Source organism: Strix aluco, chromosome 4 (genome assembly GCF_031877795.1).
Source record: "Strix aluco isolate bStrAlu1 chromosome 4, bStrAlu1.hap1, whole genome shotgun sequence".
NCBI classification, from domain to species: domain Eukaryota; kingdom Metazoa; phylum Chordata; class Aves; order Strigiformes; family Strigidae; genus Strix; species Strix aluco.
The window spans coordinates 127,439,439-127,454,753 of NC_133934.1; the positions used below are offsets into that span (position 1 = coordinate 127,439,439).

The window sequence follows — 15,315 nt, forward strand, 5'->3', positions numbered from 1 at the left end:
TGCTGTTACCAGCTTAACGGGTGTGTGCATGCATGCGTGTTTTTAGATCGAGTTACCTCAAATTCTGCTGAATTGGGAAAGCAGAGAAGTTAGAGTTGATCCTGCCACAACAACTACCCTGAATTTGGGAAAACGGGGCCAACACGAGATGAAGTTTACCACGGCCATGTCTATCTAGCCCGTGTCCCTCGTCAGACGAGGACCTTTAGCACAGCAAGCCCAGCACCTGCACTCAGGTACGGGTGAGTGGTGGGTGGAGCCCAGCCTGCCAGCGCAGAGCTCCCACCTCCCAGCGTCACAAATACCTCTCTATCCACCCGCAGAGCGCGTCTGGATCCAAGTCCACTCGAGGTCTTTCTCCAGATGTCTCGGGGGAAAGCACACGACGTTGTGTAACGCAGCCACAGTTTCTCTTGCAGTGTGCGCCAGTTGCTTCGAAGCTTATATTAAAGTTGAAACTTGCATTTCTTGATTTGCCAGATGGCACTTAACCCAGTAATCTTTGTGTCTGGTGAATAACGGCTGTTTGAAGTGTACAGAACTGCTTTCTAATAAATGGCATTTTGTGCTTAACTTCAGAAATAGGAAAGCTGCTCAAGAAAAACACGTATGAAGAGTTTTGTCCTTAGATGCCTAAGGGCTCTTGCTACACAGAGGCTAAAGACCACGATCCTATCACCACTCCACCCTTCAGACAGCGTGGAGGCTGGTCAGCGAATCGATGCCTGGGCATAGAAATGGGCCTAAACTTGCCTGGAGAGCGTTTAGGCGTTTGCCTCGACAACAGCAGGCCAGAACTATCACATCCTGTATCGTGGATCTAACCACACACCCACGCACCACTTTGCAAGACCCCTGGAATAGCTTTTCAAAACTAGCTACTCCCCTAAGAGTTATGTAGATTTGACACTTGTCAAATCCCCCCCTCAATTTGATTAAAGTTTTTTTGAGTTTTTTAATCAGCCATTAACAAAACTGGGTCAGCATACCCCCATCCACCAATGTATAAGAGTTGCGAGAGAATTCATTTGAGGAATCCAGAGGAGGAGACAACCCCACAGCTGAGCTCTGTGAAGACAGAACAATGCTTTATTAACAGATATAAGGATTACATACACTGCATGGTCTAAGACGAGCTTGTTTTCCAATCCTTAAAGTGGTTAATTACTTTTGTTTCCACTCATTACTGCTTGCTGCTGCCATTTTTACCTTCCTGAAAGGGTGAAGGTGTGGACAAAGGTAGCAGCAGCACTGGCCAGCTCAGTGTGAACCGTTCTACAAGCCACTATAAAGGAAAAATGTAAATGTAGTGATGAGTGATGCCCAAACTTTGTAGTTCACACTACTGCCAAGCCCTGGAGTTTCTCAGTTATCCACCCTATCCCATAAAACTCCTGATAAACACATAAGAACATTGGTTTGCGGGTCACTTACCACATCCACATGTGTCAATCTAGCCTAGGAGTTGTTCAGAGCCAGGAAAAAACTCACACCATATTCTTCACAGGTAAAAAAATTCCTCCCATTCCTCCTCTAGAACAAGCAAGATCAGATAGTTTTTCTCTTAATTAACAAGGCAGTTTGTGAAGAGGCAATACCCGAGGCTGACAGGCTACAATACAGCAACGGCCACATCCACACTTAATACGCCTTATGCACAGGCTGCAAAAAAAAAAAAAATCACAAAAGGAAGAGGAAAAACACTCACAGAAGTCAAGTAATTCTGATTTTATATTCAGTCTTTGCAAATCAAGGATGTCCTATTTTTACTATTCAAGGCAAAAGTCTACACAAGCATGTCAAAAGCAGTAATTGAAAAACAGTAAACACAACAGTCTTGAAAATACGTTTAATGTCTAATCTTATACAAAAGTGACAGCATTTTCAAAAAAATATCAAATCCTGTATTTATAGCTTCTCACTATCATACAGCAATATTTGTTTCATCTAAAGAAAATACAGCAGCAGGTGATAATCTATACTTTAAAGATGTGATTGCTTATATTTCATATTGTAAACAAATGCAGTATGTCAATCTCAAAGCACAAGTCAAAACGAACTTCTCAGCAATTTAACTCAAATGATGCATAGAAATGTACAAATTCCATTGCAAAAGCTTCAGGCCAGAAGTTGCTCACACTTGACATAACATGTGATAAAGTTACTACACGGTATATAGTGACAACTTGAGTTTTTTTACACAATAGATTAACAGGTATACCCTTTTCACTGCTATGCAAAGAACTTTGCTCACAAAAACAAAGGGGTTATGAAACAGTTTTCATGACCTCAAGAAATACGAATATACATTGAAAAACATCCCATATATACTGAATTTTAGCCTAAGTGTTCCAGTAATAAATCCTGCCTATTTCAGGAAGAACCTAGAAGTCTAGTTACTTTTACAAATCCCCTGTCCAAAAATCATTACTTGCTACGCTTGCTTTATCCTTTCCTACCTCTTCCCATTCCCTGCAAAGTCACCCGGCCAGTGCAATTTCAAACTGGAGTGCTGCTACCGTGTGATCCATTCATTTGGAATAAATGTTTTTTCATTACATTGATTTATAATCTAAGGCTGCAGGTATCAAAGAAGCACTTGAGCAAATGTAGTCAGTGTTCTCCTATGTTAATTTTTAATTAGTCTTGCCAAGATCTAAGCCAAGTCTGTTGGGGGGGCAACTGGGGCTTAAGGTTAGCGAAGGCTCGCACTTCTGGTTCCTATTCCTAGAGCTACAGACGCTAGGTTTTAAGCTGAAATGTTAAGTATTTTTGTTCAGCTCCAGTATTGTCTTCCTAAAACAAAAAATACTCATACCTTTGCTATTAGCTCTCATGACATTAGATTAAAACAGTCACAGCTAAGCTGACCGCTGCCTTCTGCAAAAATATTGCAGGGTTTTGCCGTAAAGACTAAGACTACTAACAAGCATCACCACCAGGTCACCCCATTTGTTCTTAAGAAGTCCGTCACATGCATGCAGGAAGCCACGATAAGGTACTGGAAGAGAATGAACTCGTTTTCACAGTTCCATGACACAAAGACTCCCTAATGAGCTACCATGTTAAGCAAAATTTGTTCCTAGTTCTACCTACAGAGGCTAAGTTAGGATATCCCCAGCTGGGGATGAAACAAACAGTCCATGGTCAAAGTTTAGGCTATGAAGTACCACGAAGAGTGCCAGAACTCCTCACTGACACGTGGCTGTGTGTCTTGGTAACGCTGAACTAGCATTGCAGCAAACCCCTTGCATGCTCTTTGCACGGATATGGCAAGAATATGAAAACTGACTGCAGCGTCCCTTCAGAGGGGGCGTGGGGACAGCTACACAGCAGTGCACAGGCTTCCGAACATTCAATTACTCCCAAATTACACTTACTCAGTGAGGTATGCAGACACCCAGCTGAGAACAGAGGACTTCTCCCCGTCACAACATTCAGCAGAGCCTCAACGAGACCTCCTCGTTCTCAACTGTGGCAATAAGGATCTTTGTGGCCGATAGAACTAAATGTCATGCCAAAAACTGCCGGGAAGGGAATTGTCCAGTTGTTTTTTTGTTTTTTTCATCTTTTAAGCTCAAGTTCAATTTCCAGGGACTCTGAAAAAGCCTGCCGAGCTTACACAACCCAGCAGCAAAGCCAAATTTTAAATGACTAGAACCCAGGTTAGAAATAGGGAAGTACCTTACCTAAGTGGGAATCAGTTTCTCTTTACATAGACCAAGCCAAACTTCGAACCACCACAGAATGAGAACTGGCAAAATGATGTCCTCATTTGCATGCATAAAACTCACATTTGTTGATTCAAAGTTAACTGCACATCCAGGTTATTTAATTTGCACATAAATGCCTGTTTGTGAACACGAACAGTGTGCTGACAAGTCAGACCAAGCATTTCAAATGCGTGTCTTCTCTTTCGTAGTCCCAGACTGAGCAATTGTTTTGAGTATATACAAAATGCTGAGAAAACCTTCAAGTTCACATGCTCTGTCTCTTTAGTTTGAATTACTGTAGCATGTTCAAAAATTAGATTTCTTGACAAAAATCTTGAAACACCTTTTATTGACATTTTAGAACAACCTGAAAATAGACAAAATATGACTATCCATCCATTCAGTGACCAGCACAAGTCTGGCAACAAGACTTAAAGCATTCATGGAAATTTAAGAATTAACTTTTTTAAGTCCTTGGGCCTGATTCTTTATAATCCTTACTTGGCAACTCCCACTTTTCCAAGGAATACTTGCCAACATAAGAACCACAGATGTTAGTTTTATTTCCGCTCTTTGTAATTCATTTTATTAAACCAAACAATTATGCCAGCATACGAGCAAGGTAAATTTATGCAAACTGCTCCTTCATACCTCAAATGCGTATACAAGAGGCAAGTATTCTTCATAGCCCCACACATTACTGAAACAAAAACTGTAAAAATCTCTAAGTAGTGGATGAAGGTGGAAAGCTACAGTATTTTGTTGCCCAGAATGTATTCAACGGTAAGGCTGCAAGAGACAATAATTCAGGGTCAATACAGGCTTTTCACAAAGCAGGTCATTCACAGTTACAAAAAATTCTTAATTAAAACAAATTCATCCTTATAATTTGTTATTCCCTCCCTCTGTGCCCTAGAAGCAGTCACTCTAGATTAGAGAGACTAAAGTTATCTTCTCTTTCAGAAATTATTACAAGGCTTTCCCCCCCTTTTTGCCTTTAGAGGAGGCTTTCCAAGTAGCGGAAGACCTCCGCAATGTGATGCTTAGACACCCTCTGACTTGATATAATTTTACCGCCCTAGTATATTTAGTTTAGTGTTTACGAAGTTGGGTATTGTTCCACTGACTACAGAAATAAGACAGATGTGCTGAAATTCCTTACCTGCACTAACAGGTCTTACGCTACTGAATTTCCACACTTAAAAATGTTAACATTTTAGAGTAATTCAGGACCAAAATCGAATACTCACATGGGGACCACCAGGCATTGATGGAGCACCAGCAGGACCAGATGGCACTTGAAAAGGATTAGGGGGCGTAGGATAGAGTCCTGGAGCTGGATATGATCCTGCGGGTGGAGGAAATGGACCTGGCGGTGAAGGTCCCCACGTTCCAGGTGGGACCGTACCCCATGGTACTGTTGGCGCAGCCCCTGGAGTCTGGGTAGGAGCGGAATATGGCCCTGGGGGTGGATATGGCATGCTAGGTGCAGGATACTGCCCTCCCATTGTTGGTCCCCATGCTCCAGAGGGCATGGATCCCCATGGCCCAACGGGAGCAGGAGGTGCAGCTGGCTCTGTTGGACCACCATAAGGTCTTGGAAGCTCTGGAAAGGGCATATTTGGTGGAGGATATTGCCCTGGTGGGACAGGACCTGGCACAGTTGGGGGTGGATATGGACCACCAGGAGGAGGGCAGGAGGGTCCAGTAGGAGGAGGAGGAAATGGAGCAGGCGGTCCCGGGGGCATTGAAGGATACATTCCCGTTGGCGGAGGTCCGAATGGCACGCTGGAAGCGGACGTATTGGGTGGCAGTCCGGTTGGCGCCGCGGGGGGAGCGCTTGGGTTGTTCCACGGATTCGAAGCTGCTGGCCAACCCTGCGGTGGCTGGCCAGGCTGTTGACCAGGTTTTGTGCTGCTCACTTTGGAGGTTTTAGCAGGCGACTGATCTGGTAAAGCATCTGCCAACTAAAAGATAAAGCAGCGGTGAGAATGTAAAGTGCCTACTGGACTCACGAGTTGCAGACATTCACCCACTACGTGTATACGTTTCAGTTGCCAAAATGGGAGGAGAAGAGCTCTTTGTTGCTGCACAGAGGTGATTACATTCATTTTTGTGCAGCTTCTATCATTAAGGTAGAAGAGGCATTCTGACATGCTGCGGTTAGAAAACCAGAGATAAAAGGCGACCTACCACACATAGCAATAAGCAAATTCAGCGCAAATCTGAAAAGAAAAGATTTTTCATTGATTTCCATTATGGCTATTCTGACACTATTGAAGCACAACTCCTTTGTTAATGTCACAGCGGAAGAGAACCCACAAGGCACCTCGCAGCTTCATATGTTTAGTCCACAGGCTGCTACATCTGCCCAGAAGGAAAACACCACAACTGCAATACAGAGGAAATCGCCTCTCTGCTGTAAGCTCCCCTTCTTCTCGGGAAAGCATGTCAACTTTTAGAATGAAGTAACACAACTGGCTGATCTTCAGGAAAGAAAAACTGTTACTTACCGAAAAATCATCAGTTCCAGACATTTTGCTGAAAAGTAAGGTAAGATAAAGTGAAATTTGTTGAAAATAAAAGTATTTCAAGCAAGAGTTCATGAGACAAACTCTACCTTTGTCTCATTCAAACCACAGTGTTGAACTGGCAGCGTCTCTTAGCAGTGACTTTAATGACTCTGGCCCATACAGGTATGTGCTACCCAAATCCTTTCCTCTCAATAAAGTTCTCATTAAAATGAAAGTCTTCAGCCTCTACCTGTCTTACCTCAGACAGGACCGACACATAATGTAAATGGGTCACATTACACTAAAAAAATATTCCAAGTATTCATACCGAGCAGGCAGCCTACCCAGACAGCGATGCCTGTAAAGTGTTCAAGGTCTCTTCTAAACTGGGACTCGGAAAAGGTATGGCAGGCTGCTTGCAGGTGGAGTTAATGCATCTAAACCAAATCATGATTAAATCCCCACACGGATCTTACTGTCAGAAATAAAAGAACTATAGTTTGCTGATGCTTTACCTTCTAATGTGGGCATGGCAAAGGTGGCATTAATGCGTTACCTAACTTCTGACCCCTCAACATTTCCAGGAAGCATTGAAAATGGGGACCTACGAGCCACATGCTATCTTTTCATGAAGGCAACTACTGCACTTAGAGCTTTCCAGAGCTCCAGCACAATGCACGCTGACTGGCTTTGTCAATCTTGATTAGCCATACAAAAAGGCAGCTGAAGGCACATTCAGTTTGACTGACAACAAATACTGACTAGCAGTGAAGAACTGTTAAAAACATGACCAAGAGTGGGCAAAATAGTTGGACACACCCCAGTGCAGCCAGGTTTTAGGGGAGAGTGTAGGAGATCAAGAGGAACACTGGAGGAGGAAAAATGCAAAATATAAGAGTATAAATACAACTGCCAACCTGACCCGCCCCCCCCCAAAAACAATCCTTGTTTTTCCTTGTTGATGGTGAAGACCTGACTTTTAACACAGAGACTGGTCTCAGGGACAGAGGTCTGTACAGGTAGCCTATGACAAATAGGTTTATAAGCTTCATTAGATTACAAATTACATAACACAAGTAACGAGCATATAAACTAGAGTCTTCTCAGAAACTGTATTGTAAGTTTATTACTATCTACACAATTTCCTAACCTTAGGACAGTACTGGATCAGAACAAGGGACCATTTAACTCTGCATCCCATTTTATCTTCAACAATGACCAGTAGGGAAGAACAAGAACAGAGACGACACTCACCCCAATACTTCAAGCATTCCAAGCTCAGAGAATTCCTAAATTGTAGGCAATTTCGAAGAAATAACAACCCTCACATAATTTCTTTTCCACAAACACATCTACTTTCCCCACTTGTACCTACAACGTCCACTGGCAAGGAACTCCACAGCGCTGCTATCTGTTACACAAAAAAGGTACCTTCTTTTTTGTTCTAAACATGGATTTTACTAATTTCAGTTGTTGCTCCTTCATTCTTGCAGCCGAGGAAATCAGTAAGTCTATTCTTACCCACCCTGCCCATGCTGATCATTATTCTACAGATTTTTATCATCTTCTTTAAACTGTTCCCTCTCCAGGCTGAGCTCTAGCTTATTCCATTGACCCCTGTGCAGCAGCTATTCCATACCTGTGATTATTCTCACTGCCTCTCTTTGAGGCTTTTCCAATTTTTTTGTATCTTTTGAGACGAATGACAAGAACAAACCACACAGAATTCAAGATGTGGGATAACCATTGATTTATACAGTTTCATAATTATGTTCTGGTTTGTCTTCTATTTCCTTCCTAATACTTCTTAATGTTTCATCTGCTTTTTGATCCCTACGGAACTGACACTTCTGTGGCAATATTCCATTCCTCAGTGTTAAGGGTCAGCCCATCATTTTATATATGAAATTATATGCACCGCTCTACATTTATCTACTCTGAATTACATGAGATTTATTGACATTGAATTATATCTGCCATTTTATTACCTAACCCTTACTTTCCTGAATGGCTTCATATCAACAAGACACTGCTCATCGCATTTCCCAAGTTATTTATGACCACACCAAGCAACCCAGACCCCTGTGGAAACACAGTGAACTTCTCAAGTTACACCTAATAATTTAAATAAACCTTTTAAGAAATACGTATCTACAAAGTTAGTACCCTGGTGGAAATCAGTGCCTAATTGCATGAATCTAAAGGTTTGGTAAAGCTCCAACATTAGCTTGTAACAGCAGTAGTTCTTCAGGTAAGTACAAATATCTGAATCTTTGTATCGATGAGGTACACTGTGTTCAGATCAATGACTATTTGTTTAAAGATGAGAAACCAACTGAACTACATCAGGAAAATGGTTTCTGCTCCTGTTAACAGCTCAGCTATTCGAGAGACATCTATCAGAAAAAGCTCGGTTTCTCTTCAGTATATACCTCTTACGTTAAAAGCGTTCATTAGTTTTTACAGTGAACCATGCTCAATAATAATCAGAAGTTGGTATGTGCTTTTTAGTGGCACTGAGTTCAATTTACCTGTACAGACAGAGAAGCTATTTAATATAACCCACAAAAGAGATCAATCCTTAATATAGAGACAAGCACAAAAATAACTTTTCACATAAGCAAAACCCCCGCCCCCCAAAAAGAACAGGTTAACAAAAAGCCACACCAAAACAGGCCAAGAGAATCATCCTACCTTCAGGCAGATGGAGAGATGGAATAAGACTAATTGAAAAACAGAACTACAAGAGATTGAAGAAAAACTCATAGAAGAAGTTAGAACATATGCTGCAGGGGAAAGAAGGAAGAGAGGAAACAGACCTAAAGGAGAACTCAGAAGAAAATCCCATGATTTGTCACTAAAGTGACAGAGAGTAGTAAATTCAAGTCAAAGCAGTGGATGAATAGAGTTGAAACAGGCCTGCTTACAAAATATCAACAGATATCCCCAATATTGGTCAGCAGGTAATTTCCAAATATTTCTGTGCCATGAAAATTAAGGAAACAATTCTGCTGCATGACTTATGAAAAAAAAAAAGTGTAGTTAAGCATAGCTTATAATGAGAGTTAGTGGCTTTTTTACTTTGGCAAGCAGACAAGAGCAACATTTGTTGGCAACATTTAGCATAACTGAGTCAATGCCAAGCATGTCAAGGATCCTCTTGCAGACAGGATGGCCTACTTCAGGGACGTTTTTTAAACATACACTTAATCTGGGTACTGCCACCTTCATTTAATAAAAAAGAAGCCAAAATTACCATTAGACATGTTCAGACAACATATGAACTAATCTATACTTAAACCTAGAATCTATATTCCATTCAAGTCGTTCAACACTAGCACAAAGAATTTCAATCAAAACCTTACAGAAATACCAATTATATTTGTAAGAGTATTGCCCAAGGCATTCACACACTCACAAATTAGCCTCAGAGACACTGTCAGACAGAAGACCTCCGAGTAGCTCCATGTTCAAGTCCCCATGAGTGGGCTCAAGATTTTAGAAAAATGTACTGAATGGTGTCTTAACTAGATTTTTAGTCAGTAGAGTTAACAAATGGACTCTCATTTTGTCTTGAAGCTTTTCTAGAAGAGCACTGCACAAGCACTGATATAGCAGAGAAAAGCTGATTCATGTCATAGACGTCCGTTCTGCCACATTTAAACTCTACTTCAAATTATTCTTTTGGGGGGGGGGGGGGGAGAAAGAGTGAGTGGAAGAAGGAGGATTCAGCAGTTTAAGTAACTTGTCAGGGAGTGGAAAGACTACAGAACTGGCAGCATTCAAACTGAAGTCTTGCTCGCATCCACTGTGCTGTAAGATAAGATTTCTTTTGTTTTCTGAAGGCCACCGCCCCTGGACACATCCCCTGCTTTCCAGAAGCACAGAGCCTGCCAGCTCCAGATCGGCTGGTCAGGGCACCACTTCTCAGCCACCTCTGAGAACACACATGTCTGAAGTGCCAAACTAAAGCGAAGGAAAGCGAGAGGTGACTGATGTCTGCAAAAAAATGCATGTACGAGCAGAATCTCTCTCATCTTTTATGCTGAAGAGAGGGCATGAAGGATTTTCACTGCACCTACTCAGAAACCATACACCCCAAAATCCTGGACTGCAGTCCAAGCCCTCCTGGACACCCACGAGGTGAAAATTAACAGCAGGTAGGAGAGACAAGCGAGCCTGCCGGACTCCATGCCGCAGGCTAGAGAAACGCTGGGAAGCCCCACTCCGACATGGCACCAGCAGGCCAGCTCTACCAACAGCACTCAAGCCCAACTGGTGATTTTCAGAGAGGTCTGTGAAAACCCTGTTTCTGGAAGCATAGTGCTACGTGTGGCATGCTAAATCCATCCTACTAAATAGCTTCCACAATAAAACAGCTCCCCAGTGTTTTTTAAGCTCTAAACCCTCTCTGGTCACATCCAGCCCAACTGAAACTGATGGATGTAGTAGCATTTTTTTCCCCATGCTCTTGCCTTTCCTGGCTTTTCTCCATCATCAGCCCTTAGGGACCCTCATTAGAAAGAGCTGTCCAAAACACTTTATATTTCTTTTACTAAAGCTATCCAAAACTAAGCATCAACTGCCTTCATTTTTTAAATTTTTTTTTTTGAGTTGCATGACATTTTTCGAACACTTGATGTGCCAGATTTAGTTCCTGTCTCCAAGATCATCTTTCAAACACAGAAAAATGCTTTCTAGATGCAACAGGCTCTGCTGCATTTCCACTGGGTGGCATGGCTCGATCAGCAAAGAGGTTCTTTTGTCACTGTAACATGACTAATACCTACCAGCATAACCTCATCTACAACAAGATTTCTGCCCACATAAGTAAAACTACCCAACATAGCTATACAGATAAAATGGAAGAGAGACCAAATCTTTGACAGCTTCTAAATGTTTTCGAAAATATGCAAATTTCTGCAGCTTCTACCTTCAGGCATTAAGCATCAACATTTTACAGCTGGCCTTTCCCTATCTTTAATGCCTCCTCGGCAGCCGCACTGATGCGCTGATGTACTGTGCAATCACTTAGTCTGACCTGCATGTTTATTCCTTGGAAGAATAAAGACAATGGGTAAACAGACAGAAGGAAAAAAACCAACAGTTGCATCAGAAGTAGCTACATGAGATTTGGTGATCTTACTGCCCCATCCCATGTCTGTTTTGACTGACGAAGAGGACTGAAGTTGGATTTTTAGTTTTCAGATTTTCAGGACAGATTTAATTAAGATCGACGACCAAAACGTTGCATTTGCTACAAATTATCAACTACCAGAAAACACAATTCTTCAAAACAGAGGTCTTACCAGTTTCTAAGACCTCTTATATAAAGCCATAAGGAATTGTAATCTGTTCCAGTTTTCCACTCATGACAGGCCACTGAGTTTCACAGCTGCCTCCCCACCAAGACCAGACCTAATCACTTCAGATGGTCACCACATCACAAGCAGATGGCTCCAAACCCGGCAGACATTTATCACTTCTGAGGTGGCTTGTTTGTGTGCCAGCTGCGATACAAAAACCAGCGGAGAACAGCAAGTCCCCACTGCCAAAGATTACTCCTGTCCACGCCATCCCACTCTGTGACTATTGCAGAAGACACATTAGTGCACCAGCTCAGAATAATTAGAACAGATCTTCCACAGCTGCCTCTAAACTTTCTTGAGAGCTATGGAGCCCACTCTCATCCTGTTATCCTCAGTTTTAAAAGTGTGTTTTATTTCTTATTCATAGCTTTAGCTTCCAATTATCAATTCCTCAGAAGTCTTCCTGAACTGCTGTAAAAGCCATTTAAAGAATACTTGTGTTCTCCTCTTACTGAAGCTATATACTCAGGAGTCATCAGTTTAGTTATTTGTTTTGGATTAAATAAACATACTGATCCTGAGTGTGACTATTAAATATCTTCACTGCAGGGTTTTGGTGTGTCATGTCCCCTCTCCCCCCAGTAAAATATCAAAACTCTGCACTGTATTCCCGTTCTAGCCTCAACAGTTGCAAACAAAACCATGCTCCTGCTCCTCATCAGAGGCTCTTTTCCAGGATAACTGCTTTTCAGGATACAATCTCACTGCATGGATACAGCTGGCATCTTTCACATCTTGATCTGGCACTGTTAAAACGTACTTACGTGAACTCAAGTTTCAAGAATATCAAAAGTGCTTTCTAGGACTGACTCGCTATTTACCACAAATTTTTGCATCACCCACTGGCCTCCACAGGTCCTCGGAAAGGTAGTTTCAGGGTGTGTTGGTTTTGTTTAAAAAACACCCCAGCTACCTTTGTTCTTACATTCACTGACAATAAGGTTGAATGGCATCAGATCAACGCTGTTTTCCATAGAATTCACCTAGAAACAAGTTGTCTCTCAGAGATGAAACCTGTCAGATCAGTAGTTCTCTCTCCAGGCAATGTGCCCTTTGATACTACACAGGGCTCGCTTTCCCAGCAAGTCAGGTACCTTAGGTATATTAACATTTGATAAAATGAATCAACTTCTCGCAAACCGTGAGAAATTGCCTGAGGCCTTCTTTAGCGAAGAACCTGCGAGTTGAACAGCCACTTATACGCGATCCACATTCATTTACATAGTCATCTATAGATTACGACCACATAGCATAAATACAAGCCGACAATATATTTTACCCAGCAGCCACCACCGTTACTCAGAGCAAACCAGGATCCGCTACAAAGGAGCCTCCTCTGCCGTGCAGACATCAGCAAAGCCAGCCCCACCTAACCGAAAGCGGAGCAGCCATTAGGCCGCCACCGGCCCCCCGAAGCGGTTCGCCCTCCCCAAGCGGCGGGTCTCCGGGCGGGGGAGGCTGCCTCCTGCCACTCCCTCACGGCCAGCGACCCCCGGTACCACCCCTCCGCAGCTCGCCGGGGATGCGAAAGGCGGCGGCGCCTATCCCGGGGTGGGGGACTGAGGCGCGAGGTGGAGGGGAAGGGGGGAAGAGCCAGCTGCGGCCCGGCGGCCCCCGGGGGCGGTGTAGGATGGAACCCCCTCCCCTTCCCCCGGCCCGGGCAGGGCAGGCGCTCCCTCCCGCTGGCTAACGGGCGGCAGGGCCGCCGCTGGGCCCGGCGGCGGGTACCTGGGCGGGCGGGAGGCGCGGAGCGGAGCGCAGCGCGGCGCGGCGCAGGCCCGGAGCGAGGCAGCAGGCGGCGGCCCGCAGCACCACCGCCACCCCGACGCCCAGGCGGAAGCGGAACTGACGTCACACGACCTCGCCCACCGGAAGGTCACGGGCTCCGCCCCGCCCACACCCCCGCGGGGGCACGTGACAGCGCCCCCTCCCCAACCGCCCCGCGCGGCCTCGCGGTCACGTGGCGCCTTCCCGCCACTCCCCATGGCCGCCGCGCGCCGGCTGAGGCGCTGAGGGGATCCGCCCGCCCTCGGCCCCTCCCGCGGCCCCGGCGGGGCGGGAGGGGGATCCCCGGCCGACCCCCGACCCCGGCGCTGCGGGAGGCGCCAGTGCGCGGCAACCTTCCTTCCGCCGCCCACCGCGGGGTGTTTTTCAGCGGCGGGAGGGGGATCTGTATCCCTTTGCCGTCTCAGCTGGCGGGTTCCCCCTCAGCTAGCACAAAACCCCACCGAATTGTCCTTAAAAATACCCAAAACGCCCAGTTTTCACATTTCGGACCCGAAGGATGGGCGGTGCACCTGAGAACTTGGCAGGTTTCCTCATAAAACGTAAAGACCTCTCCCTGCGTACGTTCATACCCTCGCGGTAAGGAGGACTAAATATATAGCATCGTTTTCCTGCCCTGCCCCTCCGAGCTATGACACTAATCCTGCAAGCGTCTGCATACACAGATAATTCCGTTAAACTCAGCAGAAACGCGGGCGCAGGCGATGCCAAGCACACGCCAACAGTTGTATCCCATGTGCTGGTGCCCTTCCCTTGCAAGCGGGCATCTGTTTACACTTCTCAAGGTCATTATTTGGTCGTTTCTGAACCAACTGGGAAAAATCACCAGCAGGAGCAAACCCCAGGTGCTCCGATAGCTGCAACAGGCATGAAACTGCAGTATTTTTACTGATTTATTTGCCTAAATCATTACTACTAAAACTAAAAGGCTGTTTGCTACAGACCCAGTCCCATGATGGCATGATAACTTGGTTAATCTGCTCCCTCCGAATTTAATGAAACACCGTGAAAAATTTAGACTGACTTCACAGTTCTTTCGCAATTGCCTTTCCGAGCGTGGCGATCACTGGGGGTTTGTGTAGAAACAGCACTTCTGGCGCAGCCTCGTTGAGACAAATAAGTAAGAGAGAAATCAGTCTTCCTCCCAGCTGCGCGCCGGGCGCAGCGGTTCAGCTCACCTTCGCTTTTCCACCCTCAAAAGGCCTCGCCGTGGGCGATTGCTGCCACGTCCTGGACTGCCCGCGGTGACAGCAGGAGTCCCCAGAGCATGGCGTTTCGTCCTGAGCAATCTGGTAGTTAGAAACCTTAATTAATGAGCAAACATGCGGCGGTGATGATGTCTCACTTTAAATATCAAACTGGGACTGCGATAACACTTTTAATCAATAACTTTACCAGCCAACCTCGCCAACCTTGACGTTAGGATCGCCCGATGCGTCATAAATGTACCCCCCTTTCTGCAGAAGCAGAAAGGATGATGAATTTTTGTACAAATATTTATTTGTACACACAGCTTTCCCCTCCTTCAGGCAAATGTAGCTATCTGTGTGTGTGTATATGCTGAAGGTTGTAAAAAGAGCTGCAGGCGTGACTTTACATAATCAGTGTGCAGTTGATCCATCTCAGTGCCAGGAATAGGGCTCAGGGGGGACTAACACCGAGCCCCGGCCATATCCTATTGGAAGACGTTACTTGCACTCTAAATTATGTAATGGAAAAAAAGTTGGGTTGAAATTGCAAAATTAGAGCTTGTGTGCAGCTCCTAAGGAACACAATGGAAGCTGTGTGAAAGAAATTTGGCTCCCAGTTTGTAAGAGGCATTATTTTCCATGCCTCCATTGTAGGACCTGCTATGGTATTATTTAAATTATTCAGCAAGGCTGTTTGGTATAATAATGTGAGGGCAGTTCTTTTATTACAAGTCCAGGTTGCAGG

At 44.6% G+C, this 15,315-nt stretch overlaps 1 protein-coding gene across 1 annotated transcript; it reads right to left on the bottom strand.

The window, feature by feature from the left end:
• Positions 1-1,834: 1,834 nt before the first annotated feature.
• On the bottom strand, positions 1,835-13,428 carry MAPK1IP1L (mitogen-activated protein kinase 1 interacting protein 1 like). Its single transcript, XM_074821095.1, has 4 exons — positions 13,324-13,428; positions 6,227-6,254; positions 4,964-5,680; positions 1,835-4,502 (listed from the first exon to the last, which is right to left on the bottom strand). Exons 2-4 carry the CDS (start codon positions 6,248-6,250, stop codon positions 4,491-4,493), a joined length of 753 nt encoding a protein of 250 aa, XP_074677196.1. The 5' UTR covers positions 6,251-6,254; positions 13,324-13,428; the 3' UTR covers positions 1,835-4,490.
• Positions 13,429-15,315: the final 1,887 nt, after the last annotated feature.

What these genes read in the sequence shown, in the direction of transcription:
- MAPK1IP1L (XM_074821095.1), bottom strand. Translation starts at nt 6,250, where the DNA reads ATGTCTGGAACTGATGATTTTTCG. An exon ending in CTGGAACTGATGATTTTTCG is followed by an intron (nt 5,681 to 6,226) that starts GTAAGTAACAGT and finishes TTTATCTTTTAG; the next exon opens with TTGGCAGATGCTTTACCAGA.